This window comes from Dendrobates tinctorius, unplaced genomic scaffold (assembly GCF_039654945.1).
Source record: "Dendrobates tinctorius isolate UK_male_01 unplaced genomic scaffold, ASM3965494v1 ptg000258l, whole genome shotgun sequence".
NCBI lineage: Eukaryota > Metazoa > Chordata > Amphibia > Anura > Dendrobatidae > Dendrobates > Dendrobates tinctorius.
Genome location: NW_027361925.1, coordinates 6,536,319 through 6,553,185, shown reverse-complemented (window position 1 = coordinate 6,553,185; position 16,867 = coordinate 6,536,319). Strand labels below are relative to the sequence as shown.

At 41.9% G+C, this 16,867-nt stretch overlaps 1 protein-coding gene across 1 annotated transcript in view; it reads right to left on the bottom strand.

The window, feature by feature from the left end:
• LOC141069338 (pendrin-like) overlaps window positions 1–16,867 on the bottom strand; it is a 195,878-nt gene that overhangs the window by 147,077 nt on the left and 31,934 nt on the right. Inside the window, exon 3 of the mRNA XM_073558816.1 lies at window positions 4,686–4,796. Within this exon, the coding sequence (XP_073414917.1) occupies window positions 4,686–4,796 (111 nt within the window). The remainder of the gene's footprint in view (window positions 1–4,685; window positions 4,797–16,867) is intronic.

The window sequence follows — 16,867 nt, the reverse complement described above, 5'->3', positions numbered from 1 at the left end:
ATTGAGAAGTGGTGCCGAGAATATGGCCCTTGCAACCTGCGCAGAAAAGACCGTAGCAGCCAGCGAGCCCCATTACAGCCGATCTTCACAAAACAGCCGCTTGAACTGGTAGCCTTGGATTACGTGAAGTTAACTCTGAGTAGGAATGGCTACACCTATGCTTTGACCATCGTGGACCGTTACTCAAGGTTCTTGGTAGTCGTACCTGTTAAAGACCAAACAGCGAAGACAGCAGCCAAGGCATTTCAGCAGAACTTTTGTCGACCGCACGGATACCCTGAACAAGTGCTCACTGACCAAGGTCCAGCCTTTGAGGCAGAAGTGTTTCAGGAGTTCTGTAACATGTACGGTTGCAAGAAAATCAGAACGACGCCGTACCATCCACAGACAAATGGCATGTGTGAGAAGATGAACCAGGTAGTAATTGACTTATTGAAGACCTTACATCTGGAAGAACGAAACTAGTGGCCAGAGAAGTTGCCAGATCTGGTAGATCTATATAATCATATACCGGTAAACTCCACCAATTACACTCCGGCCTACTTAATGAGAGCAAGACCTGGCAAGTTACCTATTGATTTAGACATGGGAGTCTTAACAACAGAGACAACATCACCAGATGCAGACTGGGATACAGAGCGGCAGCAACAATACCGCAGAATACAAGAATGTGTGGAGAAAAGTTTGTCCCAAGCAAGACAGAGGCAGGAAAGAAATTACAACCAACACGCGCCTGCAGTTCCCTTGACACCAGGAGAACAAGTGCTAAAAAGAAAGAGACGTGTTCACAAACTAGATGACCAGTGGGAAGCAGAGCCATACACCGTGATACCTTGAGACTTTAATAACACCAAAGTATGTATCATCAGCAAGGATGGAGGAGAAACCTTCAAAGCAGTCTCAAGAGATCATCTAAAGATGTGCCCTGATCAATTGAAGGACAAGAATGAAGTCCAAGACACTCCACAACCCATAGTAGAGGTGGAAGAAAAGATTCAAACTATACTTGGAGAATTTCCTCGGACGTGGACACAAGTATATCAGGCAATAGTAGTACCAGTACTAACCTTTCATCAACCTACTGCACCAGATGAAGAAGAGGCTCTGAATGAAATGGCTACAGTAACAGATACCACATCTGCAGAGAATGCGGAAATCTGTCCCCTGCTAACAGGGAATCTGACAATCTCGTGGTGAGTCTAGGAGTAGAGAGAAGGCAGTCTAGAATACCTATCTTACACAAGTCTACTTATAGCGTAGTGACTAATACAACAGTAGACATCAGAGAACAGGTCAGGTCATCAGAAATACCTATACTGCGTAGATCCACTCGTAGTACTAGAGGTCAGATCCCTGCCCGTTACAGAGATTACGTAATGTAAATAAAGTAATAAGAATGTATAGTTGTAACCGTTAAGCATGAGAGCCTACAGAGACTTACTGTAAGAACCTTTTTTAAAGCATTCGCAATAACCAGTGAAAGGACAATTGGGCCACAGGACTATGTGTGGTCAGAACTTTTATTTGTAAAATGTTTTTGCTGTGTTTTTCTTGGCGGTTTTCTCATTGTTTTTAAAGCATTTTTGGTGAATAAAACTAACTTTATTAAAGATGGACTATAGAGAAAGCAGACACATAATCTGTACACAAAAAACACTGCAAAAACCAGTGAAAAACCCAGCTAAAAAGGAATCAAAAGTTCTGAGCGTGAACATAGCCTTATAAGACTTCAGCCTATGCCTCTGGTATATAGTTAAAAACAGAACCAGGCAAGCTTTGTAAAAAAGAATCTGTCATCAGGTTTGTTTTGCTCCACCTGACACCATAGTGTCTAATGATGGGTCACTTTCTGCAGTTTTTGCTGTACTTTTGGTAAAACACCTTTATCTGCAGCAGCTCTACTAGTCATCTCACTGATGAGCTCCTGCTTTGTCCTTCTTGATATTCATAAGATCTAGCTATATCCACAGCCAGGGTCGGACTGAGCCACCGGAGAACCAGAGTATTCTCCGGTGGGCCCAGGCACTGACACCTGCTGGCATATAGGGCCTAGCATAATACCCCATATGAGGAGGGCAGCATGATACCCCTATGAGGGGGCAGTATGATACACCCCATGAAAGGGGGGCAGCATTATGCCCCGTATAAGGGGGAGCAGCATTATATTCTGAGGGGGGGCTGTATTATACCATATGAAGGGGGATGCATAATACCCTATGAGGGGGCTACATTATATTCTATGGGGGGCTACATTATACCTTATGAGGGGGTTGCATTATACTCTATGGGGGATATATTATATCCTATGGGGGACTGCGTTATACTCTATGATGCTGGTTGCATTATATTCTATGAGAGCTACATTATATTTTATGAGGAGGGCTACATTATACTATATGAGGTCTGCATTATATTCTGTGAGGGGACTACATTATAATATATGAGGGGGCTCCGTTATATACTATGAGGGGGCTGCATTGTACCCTATGAGGGGGCTAATTTATATGCTATGAGTTGGCTACTTTATATTCTATGAGGGGGCTACCCCAACCCTTGCTACATAATTAAGATATGTACTACCTTATATTATACCCTGATATTAGCATATTTTACCGCACAATTGGTGGTTTTGTATTTATTTCTATGTAGCTACATAGTGGTCTCCAAGAATTATTTTGTCTGGTGGGCCCAAGGTGCTTCAGTCCGACGCTGTCCACAGCCTACCATTGGCAGAGTTTTGGAGGCAACTTAGGATGTTTCTGCGGATTACGTTGTTCAGATGTAGGAGTACACTAACCATCTACGTGATTTTGTCATCAATGGGCTAACCTGCACCTTTTCTTTGGGGAGCATAGGGCATACTGCCTATTCCACACAGATAGGGCATACTGCCTATTCCACACAGATAGGGCATACTGCCTATTCCACACAGATAGGGCATACTGCATATTCCACACAGATAGAGCATACTGCATATTCCACACAGATAGAGCATACTGCATATTCCACACAGATAGAGCATACTGCATATTCTGCACCGGTTCATCCGACTGGATGTGAGTGCAGTATGAAATAACCTAATCACTTGTACTAAAAGTAAAATGTCAGCAGATTTGATGATATTTAGGTATAGACACACACTGCAGATTTTGTTGCAGAAATTTCTGAGACTGAAATCAATTCCATCTTTTCTGATTATGTTTTTTCAGATAAATTAAACAGTTGCAGAATTTTCTGCTACAAAATCTATGGCAAATTTTCAGGCTCTTCATTGATCCTGAGTCCTCATCAATTCCTTACTTTGTAGCATTAATCTTACAACAAATTATCATTATTCTGCTAGGTTACATAAATCACAGAGACATTTCCATTTTTCACCAACAGCATGGGTGAAGAGAATCAATAGCACGTGCAGCACATGGATGGCATCAGTGTACAATCTGTGTGATGTCCATGATTGATATACCAATGGAGAGCAGAAGACATGAAATGTGTTTATTTTTTGATTCATAAGTGAGAATCAGTGATGACACACTGACCAAAAATTAATGACACATTGACCAAACACCAATGACACACTGATCAAACACCCATGACACACTGATCAAACACTGATGACACACTGATCAAACACTGATGACACACTGACCAAACACCGATGACACACTGATCAAACACCCATGAAACACTGATCAAACACTGATGACACACTGACCAAACACCGATGACACACTGACCAAACACCCATGACACACTGATCAAACACTGATGACACACTGATCAAACACTGATAACACACTGACCAAACACCAAGACACACTGACCAAACACTGATGATACACTGACCAAACACCAAGACACACTGACCAAACACTGATAACACGCTGACCAAACTCTGATGACACACTGACCAAACACCAAGACACACTGACCAAACACTGATAACACACTGACCAAACTCTGAAGACACACTGACCAAACACCAAGACACACTGACCAAACACTGATAACACACTGACCAAACTCTGATGACACACTGACCAAACTCTGATGACACACTGACCAAACACTGATAACACACTGACCAAACTCTGATGACACACTGACCAAACACCAAGACACACTGACCAAACACTGATAACACACTGACCAAACTCTGATGACACACTGATCAAACACTGATGACACACTGACCAAACACCGATGACACACTGACCAAACACCCATGACACACTGATCAAACACTGATGACACACTGATCAAACACTGATAACACACTGACCAAACACCAAGACACACTGACCAAACACTGATGATACACTGACCAAACACCAAGACACACTGACCAAACACCAAGACACACTGACCAAACACTGATAACACACTGACCAAACTCTGATGACACACTGACCAAACACCAAGACACACTGACCAAACACTGATAACACACTGACCAAACTCTGATGACACACTGACTGAAAATGGGATGGAGGTAAATGTTTTAAGCTTCCATATTGTAGCCAATTCAAAGATAGTAGTGGTAACATAAAATACACAATAATCCTCAGTCACTAGACATGGTCCATTGTGTTTGGCCAGTTGTGCACCAAACCTAATGACTAAAATAGATTTCAGTAGGAAACATTGTCTTTCATTGTTTTCCCTTTATGAAAATTTGCACTTACCAATTGAAAGATGCCTGGAGGTCCCAAAGAAAACATATGTCAATACAGGAAAGAAAGAGGAATATAGGCCATAACCAACAGGGACTGCAGCAAGTAAGGCAAATGACAATCCTGAAATCACAAGAGACATCAAATAAAAGTATTGTTATTTCTGAGCTTACAGCTTCTACTGTTCACATAGTGTGTTACAATGTACGGTATGCAAGAATTATTTTTACAGCTCTGATACATTACAAACATTCAAATCCAAGACATGCAAATTAATATAAAAAACATTTCAAACCCTTGGTGGTGACTAATAGTCATTTAGTGATCTCCATCATGGCGGCATTAAGCGATATTTAATATCAAAATTACTGTAGCATGTCAATACAACCAGTGTAATATACATTAATCACATATGTATAATTGTGAAATGATAACTTTGTTTAAAGAGCTATAATTTTTTAGATTGTGAGCCCTCGCGGGCAGGGTCCTCTCTCATCCTGTACCAGTCGTGACTTGTATCGTTTACGATTACTGTACTTGTATGTATTATGTATACCCCTCCTTACATGTAAAGCGTCATGGAATAAATGGCGCTATAATAAATAATAATAATAATGCAAAATGTATGTTGTAAACTGTCTACATCAGCATAGAGTGGATTGGAGTTGAAAATAGGGGCTACAGTTTTTTTTTTCAGATATCTAAACAAAAATTTGGCAGTCAACTTTAAGAGACTGAATAAAGGTCAATGTTATCTCTTTCTGCATTACTGCATTATTGCCAAGTCAGTTGTTACCTCTTGACTGTCATTAAAGGGATTCCATCAGTAGGACCAATCCTCTTCAGCCATCTATATGGACATGTAGGTCATAGGAAGATGAATAAAATCATACCTTGAAATTTGAGATCTGATGTCTTATTACAGAAAAATCCGTGTTTTTCTTATATATAAATGGCCTCTTCCAGGCTATGGAAGATAATTCTGCCTCCAGAGCTTGGTGGAGTTACCAGTGTGAGACAAGTAACTAACACAGAGAAATGAAATTTGTCATCTTGCAAACACATTTTTTGCTTCTGTGTGAGCTCTGCTGAATTGTAACAATATTGCAACCTTGTCTGCTTGTTAGATGAAAGCTGAGAGGAACATGCAGATGTGTCAGTTAGGCCGGGATCACACATGAGAGAAACTCGGACGAGTCTCACATCTTAATACCTGGCACTGTCGCTGGCACTCGGGAGCGGAGCGTGCAGCTGCATGTATTTCTACGGAACCGCACGCTCCATTCACAAGTGCCGGCGGAAGTGCTGGGTATTAAGATGCGAGACTCGACCGAGTTTCTCTCATGTGTGATCCCAGTCTTATAATCACACACAGCTTTGCAGTGAGATCAGGAGAGCAGACAGCGGCCATTACACATCACATTGGTAACCATTACATATCACGCTGGTAAAACTGGTAACAAAAGATGGGCAGACACCTAAATGTTCAGGTCCAGCAAGAACAGTTACAAAAAGTTCGGGTTCTGGTACCAGAACTGTATCCAGACCCCATTCATCTGAATGGGGGGTCTGAACATCCAGTGTTTGATATGCTGTCATGTGCATGACAGTGCAGCAAACACCGCTTCTGATCAGCAGTAAAATCATCACCGCCGGTCAGACAGCCATGGTTCCCACGCTGTCAAAAGACAGCCTAGCGCTCAGCTGTGATCAGTGGTATAAAGTTTGCCTCCAGTCACTAGCTGTTTATCTCCCAGACATGGATTATGGCATGGGACAGAACGATGGTCAGGTAATGGATATGGTTTTTTTTTTATTCTTGTTTTATTACAGGAGACGAGGGATTCAGTGGAATTAGGCATTAGGTGAGTGTAACTGTGTTTGTTATTGTTAAAAATAAATGAAAATGGGTGTTTTGCTTCAAATAAAATACTTTATTCTGGCTGTGTATTTATTTACCATATAACTATAGGATTAGTAATGGATAGTTGTCTTATAGATGTCTCTCTATTACTAAGCCGTGGGCTTGATGTCACCTGACAATGCAAAAGTGACATCAGCCTCACAAACATGAACCCCACTTGCCTCTGCAACAGGGCAAGTGGGAAAAGCCGAGCAAAGAACCAGAATTGGTGCATTTAATAGATGCACCTTTTCTGGGCGGCTGCGAGCTGCAATTTTTAGACTGAGGGGATCAATATTCATGGCCCCTTACCAGCCTGAGAATACCATCCCCCAGCAGAAGTATATTAGCTATTGAATCCTCTATAGCAGTGACGCAACAAATAGAGAGGCAGTGTGGATATATCAGACCAGTAGTAAATGCACAATATGTATGATGAGACTTGGATGACTGTGGGGAATAATGAATTATTTTACACTAGGGTAATTTCTATTGGGCATTCTAACTCAGTGCTCAGGTTGGAAAGATGATGCCACAGCAAAGACTTGAAAAGGTCTGATCTTGTACACCACAGCTCACTCTAGCTTCAGTCCCCTGATGACACCTATTTAGGTGAAACATGTTGGGAAGGCTATGAGCCATTTTTAGGAGCTTGTGTGGCCTTGTGTCTATTGATAAATATACTTACTCTACAGCTTGATGCCAGTTCATGGACTGCAGCTATGATTTAGTTAGGATATTAATCCAATGTTAGTGGCAGCTAGGGTATGGATCTCTAAAATATAGGGCACTGTTAATATGGAACTACACTAATACAGGACCATATTTGTGTTTTTAAATAATTTACACTTACTGTATCTACAGGTGCGTCTCACAAAATTAGAATATCAAAAAGTTAATTTATTTCAGTCCTTGAATACAAAAAGTGAAACTCATTTTACAGAGTCATTACAGAGTGATTTATTTTAAGTGTTTATTTCTGTTAATGTTGGTGATTATGGTTTACAGCCAATGAATACTCAAATGTCATTATCTCAGTAATTTAGAATAATTAGCAAAAAAAAATCTGCAAAAGCTTCCTAAGCATTTAAAAAGTCCCTCAATCTCTTTCAGTAGGCTCCACAATCATGGGGAAGACTGCTGACTTGACAGATATTCAGAAGGCAGTCATTGACACACTCCACAAGGAGGGTAAGACACTAAAGTTCATTGCTAAAGAAACTGGCTGTTCAAAGAGCACTGTATCCAAGCATATTAATGGAAAATTGAGAAGGAAAAAGTGTGGTAGAAAAAGGTGCACAAGCAACAGGGATAACCACAGGCTTGAAAGGATTGATAAGAAAAGGCAATTTAAAAATTTGGGTGAGATTCACAAGGAGTGGACTGCTGCTGGAGTCATTGCTTCAAGAGCCACCACACACAGACGTATCCAGGACATGGGCTACAAGTGTCACATTCCATGTGTCAAGCCACTCATGACCAATAGACAATGTCAGAAGCGTCTTACCTGGGCCAAGGAGAAAAAGAACTGGACTGTTGCTCAGTGGTCCAAGGTGTTTTCAGATGAAAGTAAATTTTGCATTTCATTTGGAAATCTAGATCCCAGAGTCTGAAGGAAGAGTGGAGAGGTCACAATCCAAGCTGCTTGAGGTTTAGTGTGGAAGTTTCCACAATCAGTGATGGTTTTGGGAGCCATGTCACCTGCTGGTGTAGGTCCAGTGTGTTTTATCAAGACCAAAGTCAGTGCAGCCCTCTACCAGCAAATTTTAGAGCACTTCATGCTTCCCTCTGCCGACAAGCTTTTAAGAGATGGAAATTTCCTTCTCCAGCAGGACTTGGCACCAGCCCACACTGACAAAAGTACCAATACCTGGTTTAAAAACAACAGTATCACTGTGCTTGATTGGCCAGCAAACTCATGTTAGGGTTGGTGGATTGCACTAAATAAAATAGTTAATAGATAAAGTGCAATCGCAACCAGGGGCCCACCATGCAGTAAACTACTGCTAGTGTGAAACAATGACGGATAAAAAACTACTAGCGAGGATTCCTTCTCAACCACACTGAGTGAACTCCACACAGTGTGAATGGAACGCAAAAATCCAACACCAGATAATACTCAGGAATGCACAGGAAGAGGAGTACCAGCTCAGCTAACCACTGAGGGGTACAAAGGAGATGAATAGTAGCTGAGTTAACCACTGAAGGGTACAAGGGAGATGAATACCAGCTCAGCTAACCACCGAGGGGTACTGGGGTAATAAGTACCCACTCAGTTAACCACCGAGTGGCATAGAAAATATATGTACCATGTTCAGCTAACCACTGAGCAGAACATAAAAATGAGGAGTGTGCAATACCCAGTTAAAACAATAAGGCATGACTGTGCCCCTTAACTGACTCATGCTAACCGCACACGTGGCCAAGACAGGCACCCGGTCAAGTGAAAAGCAAAAACCTGCCTGACTAAGGTAAACTAGGGTCACATACGAGCCGGCAGAGTGCCCACACGTACACGCACGCACCTAGCACGCACGCTTTCTTCGCTGAAAGCCCTTTATGCGCTAGGCTCCACCCCAAACACTCATGTCCAGTTGGACGGGGCGTCTTCCGTGGGCAAATCTGGAGCTGCCACATCACCAGAGCAGTCCGAGCATCAATAAGAAGGCGCCACATCACGGACATGCTCAGTAAGGTGACTTCTGGACTTAGATTCCAGAGAGTAGGACTGCCTCTGTATACCACGGGTTACCTTAGACTTTAGCTGGGAAACCAGCAGTAACCACACGTATAACAGGAGCCTGAGCAAGTTGATGGGACTGATGTCTGCGCTAAGCAGCATACCCAGTGACTGTCCCTGAATGGGAGACCATGGCATCAAGCAAGGCTTGAGATCCATTCCGTGCAGCTGGAGAATCCTGGTGCCTGACAACTTGCCTGACCTTAACCACATAGGGAATCTATGGGAATATTGTCAAGAGGAAGATGAGAGACACCAGACCCAACAATGCAGACAAGCTAAAGGATACTGTCAATGCAACCCGGGCTTCCATATCACCTCAGCCGTACCACTGGCTGATTGCCTCCATGCCACACCGAATTGATGCAAAAAGAGCCCCGACCAAGTATTGAGTGTGGCTACTGAACATACATTTCAGTAGGTCACCTTTTTGCATTTTACAATCATTTTTGAAGCTAGTGTTATAAAGTATTCTAATTCACTGAGATACTGACTTTTGTGTTTTCATTGACTGTAAGCCATAATCATCAATATTAACAGAAATAAACACTTGAAACAGATCACTCTGTTTGTAATGACTCTATATACCGTATTTTTCTGATTATAAGAAGCACTTTTTTCCTACAGCACTGGACACCCGTAGCAGCAGCATGAGACACCCAGAGAACCGAACACCTGCAGCGGCGTGCCGCACATCCGAACACCTTCTCATTCCAGCCTGCGGCCTGCAGCAATGCTCCCCTCTTACCTCCTCCAGCAGCAACCCTGAGACCCCGCTTCACCGCAGCCACCACCCCCGGTAAGCAATAAGACACATGGATTATTATAAGAAGCACCACCATTTTATTAAAAAAAAGCTTTTTTCCTATTTTTCTCCTCAAAATTTATGGTGCGTCTTATAATACGGAGTGTCTTATAATCTGAAAATATGGTAATATATGAGTTTCTCTTTTTGTATTCAAGAACTGAAATAAATTAACTTTTTTATGATATTCTGATTTTATGAGAAGCACCTATGTATTAATTAAATAAATAAAAGTCAAGTTTTATCTACAATCCCTAAGATAGGGTAATTTGTTAGAATATTTTTTTACCAGTAAAATAATAATAATAATGTTTGGTATTGCTACAATTGTACTGACCTGGAGAATCATGTTGGCAGGTCAGTTCTTATCACACAATGAACACCGTAAAAACAAATCCCAGAAAACAATGGTGGAATTGCATTTTATGGGAAAATTAATGTTATGATTCAAAATTTCAACTTGTCCTGCAAATAACAAGCCGTGATATGTCGACAGAAAAATATCACAAAGGGAGTGAAAAACTAAAGCGTGAAACCAAAAAACTCTTGGTTTCTTAATGGGTTAAACCATGTTTTCAATTCACAGGGAAAAAAATTATTGCAGTAACTCATACTGTTTACAAGCCATTCCAATCCCAATAAACAAAACTCATAAATTGTGACAATTTTCTTCTTTTATAACAATACTAGCTGGTCTTTTATGTGTTGACAGGAAGGAATGACATCAAACCACCCACTATCGTGTTGTCACGACACAGCTGTCGGATGACCCGGGACTAGAGGCTCCTTCCCTGTCCCTGACACTAGGGGGTGCCCTAGCTCACCATATTTCCCGAGATTCTTCTGAAGGTGAAGATGCTGGGGCCGCCACCCTTGCCTTAACTCCCGAGTTAGCCCTCCATCTGTTCTCTTCCCCCACACAGGGAAGAGGGACACTACTGTGCACTGCAGTACACCAACTCGACAAACAAGGCAACACAAACAAGGGTTAACAGAAAACACCAGGCATACAAAATATTCACTCACATATAACAGAGGAATGCACCTGGGAGTGGAGGAAGGGGATTAAACCAAAGTAGGGGAGGGAAGGGAATTACCACAGTTTCAAAATACGCAACAGTCACCAATAACTTCTACAGAATGCCTTCCCATATGAACTTCTCTGCTCCTAAGCCATGCAGCATATGCTAGCTCTGACATGGATAGCTGAGCTCAGGAATTTCCAACATGGCCGATTATCCCCTGTTCTGACAAAAGGAATAAACACCATTAAAATGAAGGAGAAGTGCTTCTTCTGAGCGCCGGAGTAGGAGAAATCAGACGCTTCTGTCTTCTGGCTCCTCTCTGTTGCGGAAACCCCATGACAGGTGTTGTGTGCTTCCTCAGGCCTGTCACCTGTGGCTCCTCCAAAGAAGATTTCCTCTTTAACATCGTTTTCTCCACTTATGCTACTTTTTTCACTTGAGTCAAAATCTAGACCCCAACTGAATTATGATGCTATATTGAAATCAGTAAGACAATATAAAGAGCTTGTTAGAAAGGGGAATAAGATAGCAATAAGTACATAGTGGCGGTTTGAGGTGCCTGGGGAAGTTGCTAGGCTCCCTTTATTAGAACTGTGCATAAAATGATTGTTCACAAAGCTCCATGAATTTACTGGAGTCTGAAATTTAAAATGAGTACTCCTTCCATCTTTCCCAGATCCAGTGAAACAGTGGTAGTTGGAGGATTACTTCGTTTAAATAATAAAAATTGAGCGCAAGGTCCTCTATAAGCAACCTTGTAAAGAATAGGGGGCCAAAATTCCTCCAGACCGATGTGAATGACTGATGCAAGCAGTCTTTAAAAACTATACATTTTGTACTTAGTTTTTCTCATGCCTGTATATCTGACCATACTCATTAAATATACAATATTTGTCCACCATGCCTAGTATCTGCAACATCTTTACACCCATTTTGAGGGTACATTCCTTTTATTTGCTTTTTCATCAGAACTCTTGAAGAGTCCTTATAATATTCACTGATGATTAGCTCGCTCAGATAACTCATTCATAAAAATATTTTTTTCTACTCAAAACATAAGTGTGGACAGGCTCTATAAAGCCTTTGTTTTATTTTGATGATTGGGCTGTACCTAGGTCAGCTGTGCTTTAAGAGGATACATGGAATTTTACCAGGTGACTTTCCTTGAGGCCTTCTTATTTAATGGGTAAGCAACCATCTACCCCATAAGTCATGGTTCATGTTATTTAAATGGGTTTACTGAAGTTTGGAATCTGTCCCCTGCCTAAGGGATAGGTGATATCTTTCTCATCTCTGGGGGTCTGACCCTGGGAATCTCCATTGATCCCGAGAACCAGAAGTGGAGTCTTTCATGCGCACTACCTCTCCATTCATTCTTAATAGGGCCACCATTGACAGCCGCACTAGGCTTGTCTTTGACACTTCTATAAGAATGATGAAGCATTTGTGAAACACGAGTAACGTGTTTGGTGGGTGAAATGTTAGTTAATTTTTACTGTGTATTATTATTGTTTGTGATTTTTTTTTACCTGTAGGATAATATATATAGGTATATGGTTATAGATATTTAATGACCAGTTACTAAACCACTGGTATACATCCTAGACTGTGTTTATATGATTGCTTATTTTGTATACATGTGTTGTCCTATGAGTGGGACTTTTTTCCTGGGGTTACTACGTACTACAGTTACTCACCCACCAATTTGTTCTTGTGTCTGAATCTTGGATTTTCTCAATTTGTTACATATTGTACTTCATAAAACTAGACTGTTTTATCTAATAGTTGTGATTCAGTGCTGGCACATTTGTATTTTGAGCTTAAGAATGAGTAGAGTGGCAGTGTGCATGATCGACCACCACTTTAATCATAAGGGGAGCCCGATACTCGGGATTGGGGGGGGACAAGGCAATCAGAAAATTATCGCCTATCCCATGGATAGGGGATAACTTCCATAAATGAGAACACCCCTTTACCTTACAGAGAGAGTATATGTTATCTCATAAAACAATGCCTACATTATAGTCAAAGATTAAATAAATCCTATCTACAAGTCTGTATGCAAAAAAAATCATTTCGAAGCCCAACAATCAATAATTAAGCATCATAAGCAGTAATAGCTTAGTACTAAAGCTAAAGATGTTGTTTGGCATTATTAAAAATGGTTTGTTGGAAACAATGACACACTTGTCCATAGGCCGTGCCTGGTACTGCATCTTATGTCCATTCAAGTGCCTTTATATGCTTCTGCTCTATTCCACTACCAAACTGTATATAGTACATAAGCTGAGGTCCAAACGTGTTTGCCATCTGTATTAAAGCTGTAACATACAGTAGCACCAGACGGTGGTACATGGAGAACAAAAAATAATTTTTACTCAGGCAGGACAGACTGTATGTGCATTTGTCTCTAGTATGTGGTACCAGTTCTTATACCTAATTATGACTTTTATTTAGAGGTTTTTAGACAGATTTATCAAACAGCAGGGTTCACTTTGACAAATCTAGCCCATTATAAGACTGTCTAGTTTAAGTTCGCACTCTAAGCATTAGAAAGTAATAATAAATCTGCTTCATTGACTATTAATGTTTTTTGTTACCTTAGTTTCACAAAGATCACAATTGGTTTCTAAAGCTGCATTTACCCTGAAAGATAATTGTGAATTAGCTATCTCAAAAAAGCTGGTTTCACAATAATCACCGAACACTCAATGAACAAGCAAAACAGCAGCACAAAAGATCACCATTCTCTTTTCCAGTACTTGCACTGCCAAGAACCATGGCCATCTATGTACGCTGAACGATCTATTACAGATCGCACGGTGCTCATCATTTACTTTGGTTTGCCTGTGCAAACAGACTATAGCGCTGGCATCCCTGCACGCTCCCCATCCTCTCCTCCCTCGTCAGGGATGCCGACTCAGTCACTGCAACAGCCCTCATCCCGAATTCCTCCCCCTCCTGTTTCTTCCTGGGGTCTGCGCATGCCAGGCAGATCCTCAAACACTTCGCATGCTCCCATCCTAAAGTGTCCCTAGCATATAGCTGGGAGACACTTATTATTTAAGTCATCTCCACCTGTTGGGAGGTGCCTGAACAATGTGTATACTCTGCTTGTTTGCATGCTAGCTAGTTCTCAGGACTCCTGGCCTAGTTTATCTGTCAGTACTTGCCTGTGCCTGCCTGTATACCAGCCATACCTGCCTTCACTTGCCATTTGTTAAGTATTATTAGTTATGGATTTATATTTGTATTATTCTCAGTTCTGTACCGAGCACATTGCGTTTAGCTGACAGTTTATTTCTGTATTTAGCTCATGGTAAATGTCAACCCCATATAGAGAGAACACATGTGCTGTGGGATATATATAGTACATGACCTGCAGGAAGGAGGGGCTCTCTTCTACACTCTCTTCTACACACTCCAGGTGAGTCGTTCTCTTCTTCACTTCCATCAGACACTCCAGAGGCATCTTACTGGGACACTAAGTTGAATGAACAGCTGGTATGTAACTTAATCACCACGTGTGACTTCAAGAGAAGCTTTTGACAGAGACAGACGCCTTTTTCCATTCAGGATCTCAGGAAAAGAAGCATGCAAACTTTGATATGGACAATGTAACTATTTTATCTATTTTGTTTTCCTGTAATGATCTTTTTTGGTGGACAATTCAATAAACCACTATTTTTTTTTATAAGAAACATTGTGATGTGATGTATCACATCTGGTAACAAGTCCTGAATAAATAAATATACAAGAATAAGTATTTTTAACACCATTCCAGTCTGTAAACCAGCCGTACCTCCCATGCCAGTCTGTATACCAGTTATACCTGCCTGCACCTGCTATGCCAAACTGTATGCCAGCCATAACTGCCAGTATCCTCCATGCTAGCTGTACCTACCTTCCATGCCAGTCTGTATACCAGTTGAAGTTGTGCCTGTTTACATGTGCTTTGTCTTCCATTATTTTTGCCATGCCTGCCTGTAATAGTCAAGTCTACCCATTTTTGGCCATTCCAAATACCTGCCCCTTTGAGGGTATGCTGCAGTGTGTCTAAGGTCTGTCCTGGAGTAGCACCTGGCATCCATCTAGAGCCAAGTTTAACTCCACCATCAGGCACTCTAGCGAAGAGTTATGTGTTCACCTAGTCACGCCCCTCCAGGCTCTCTTCGGTCTCTGGCATAGTGGTTCCACCACTATTCCTGTTACAGTTTACACAGGCCATGGAATCCGCTGGCTCTCAATCTTCCGCTATCTTTGATATGTACCAGAAAGTCTCACCAGAAAGACCAGCAAGACAAAATCTTCTCTTTTCTTCAGACAGTGACCATTTACTTGGACACATTGACATCTGTGGCCGTATCCTTTGATGTCCAAGCTGTGGAAACCTCAGACGTGATTCACCAGCCTACTAGCTATGTTTCAGATTCCAGACCTGTCTGTCACCTCCACCACATTATGTCGGTGATTCTACTTTATGCTGTAGATTTACTAATCAATGCACACTGCACTTTGAGCTCTTGTCAGATCAGTTCCCTTCAGATTGGGCTAAAGTGGCATTCATCATGTCCAATCTTACTGGTGAAGCTTTGGCGTGGCTCAGTCCTCTATGGGAGAGAAGGGATGCTGTAGTCTCCAATCTCCAGATGTTTCTTAGATGTTTCTTGAAGCCTTCCTCAAGGTATTTGATGAACCTGGCCACATTTCCTCCACAGCATCCTTCCTCCTCAGATTGCGACAGGAAAACCTCACAGTGGGCTAGTACGTTGTCCGTTTTCTTACCCTGTCCTCTGAAATTGCTGGGAATAATGAGGCGCTGCGGGCCTTCTGGGAGGGCCTTTCCAAGAGAATTTAGGATAAGCTGGTCGTGATATTCCCATCTCACAGGACGACTTGGTGTCCCTGGCTACTCGAATTGACATCAAGTTTCAGGAGCACTCTAAGAAGGAGACCCGCGAGAGAAGATCTATTCGCTTGGCTCCTATCTTTCAGAGACTGATCATGCCGCAGACCTCAGCTTTGTCACCCTCCTCTGAATCCATGCAAATCGACCAGGTGAAGCTGGCCAAGCATCGTCAGGAGGTCTTTTGTGCTGAGGGGAGGTGCTTCTATTGCGGCAGTCCCAAACTTTTAATTCGCTCCTTTCCTGAAAAAATGTGAAACTGCAAAGCATAGGATCAGTATGAAAGGCTACTCTGGGCAAGGGTTACTCCTCTCCTCCTCTAACAGTATCCGTTTCCTATGGCAACATACATTTCTTTGAATCGGCCTATCTGGACTCGGGTTCCACAGGAAATTTCATTCAACAGTAAGTTGTGGTGCACTATCAGATCCCATCCAACATCTACAGAGTCCTTTGATTGTATAGTCTGTGGATGGGAAACCTCTATCCAAGGCCATTATTTTTTTGTCCAAGCCTGTAGTACTTTGGTTAAGAATGCTGCACTCTGAAAGGTTCCCTCTTTATGTACTATCAGGTCTGTCCCATCCTCTGCTACTGGGCCTGCCATGGCTATGAAAACACGAGCCTGTCTTTAATTTTAAATCCAGAGAAGTACTTCACTGAGGTCAGGCATTTCACGAGAGATATCTTGTCCCCGTTCATTTTGCTCGACCTCCCGCTACTCCATCAAATTTACCTGGCTTGCCTCCCGCTTATTAGACTTACATGGATGTCTTCAATAAGAAGGAGGTGGAGATGCTACCACCACACAGGCC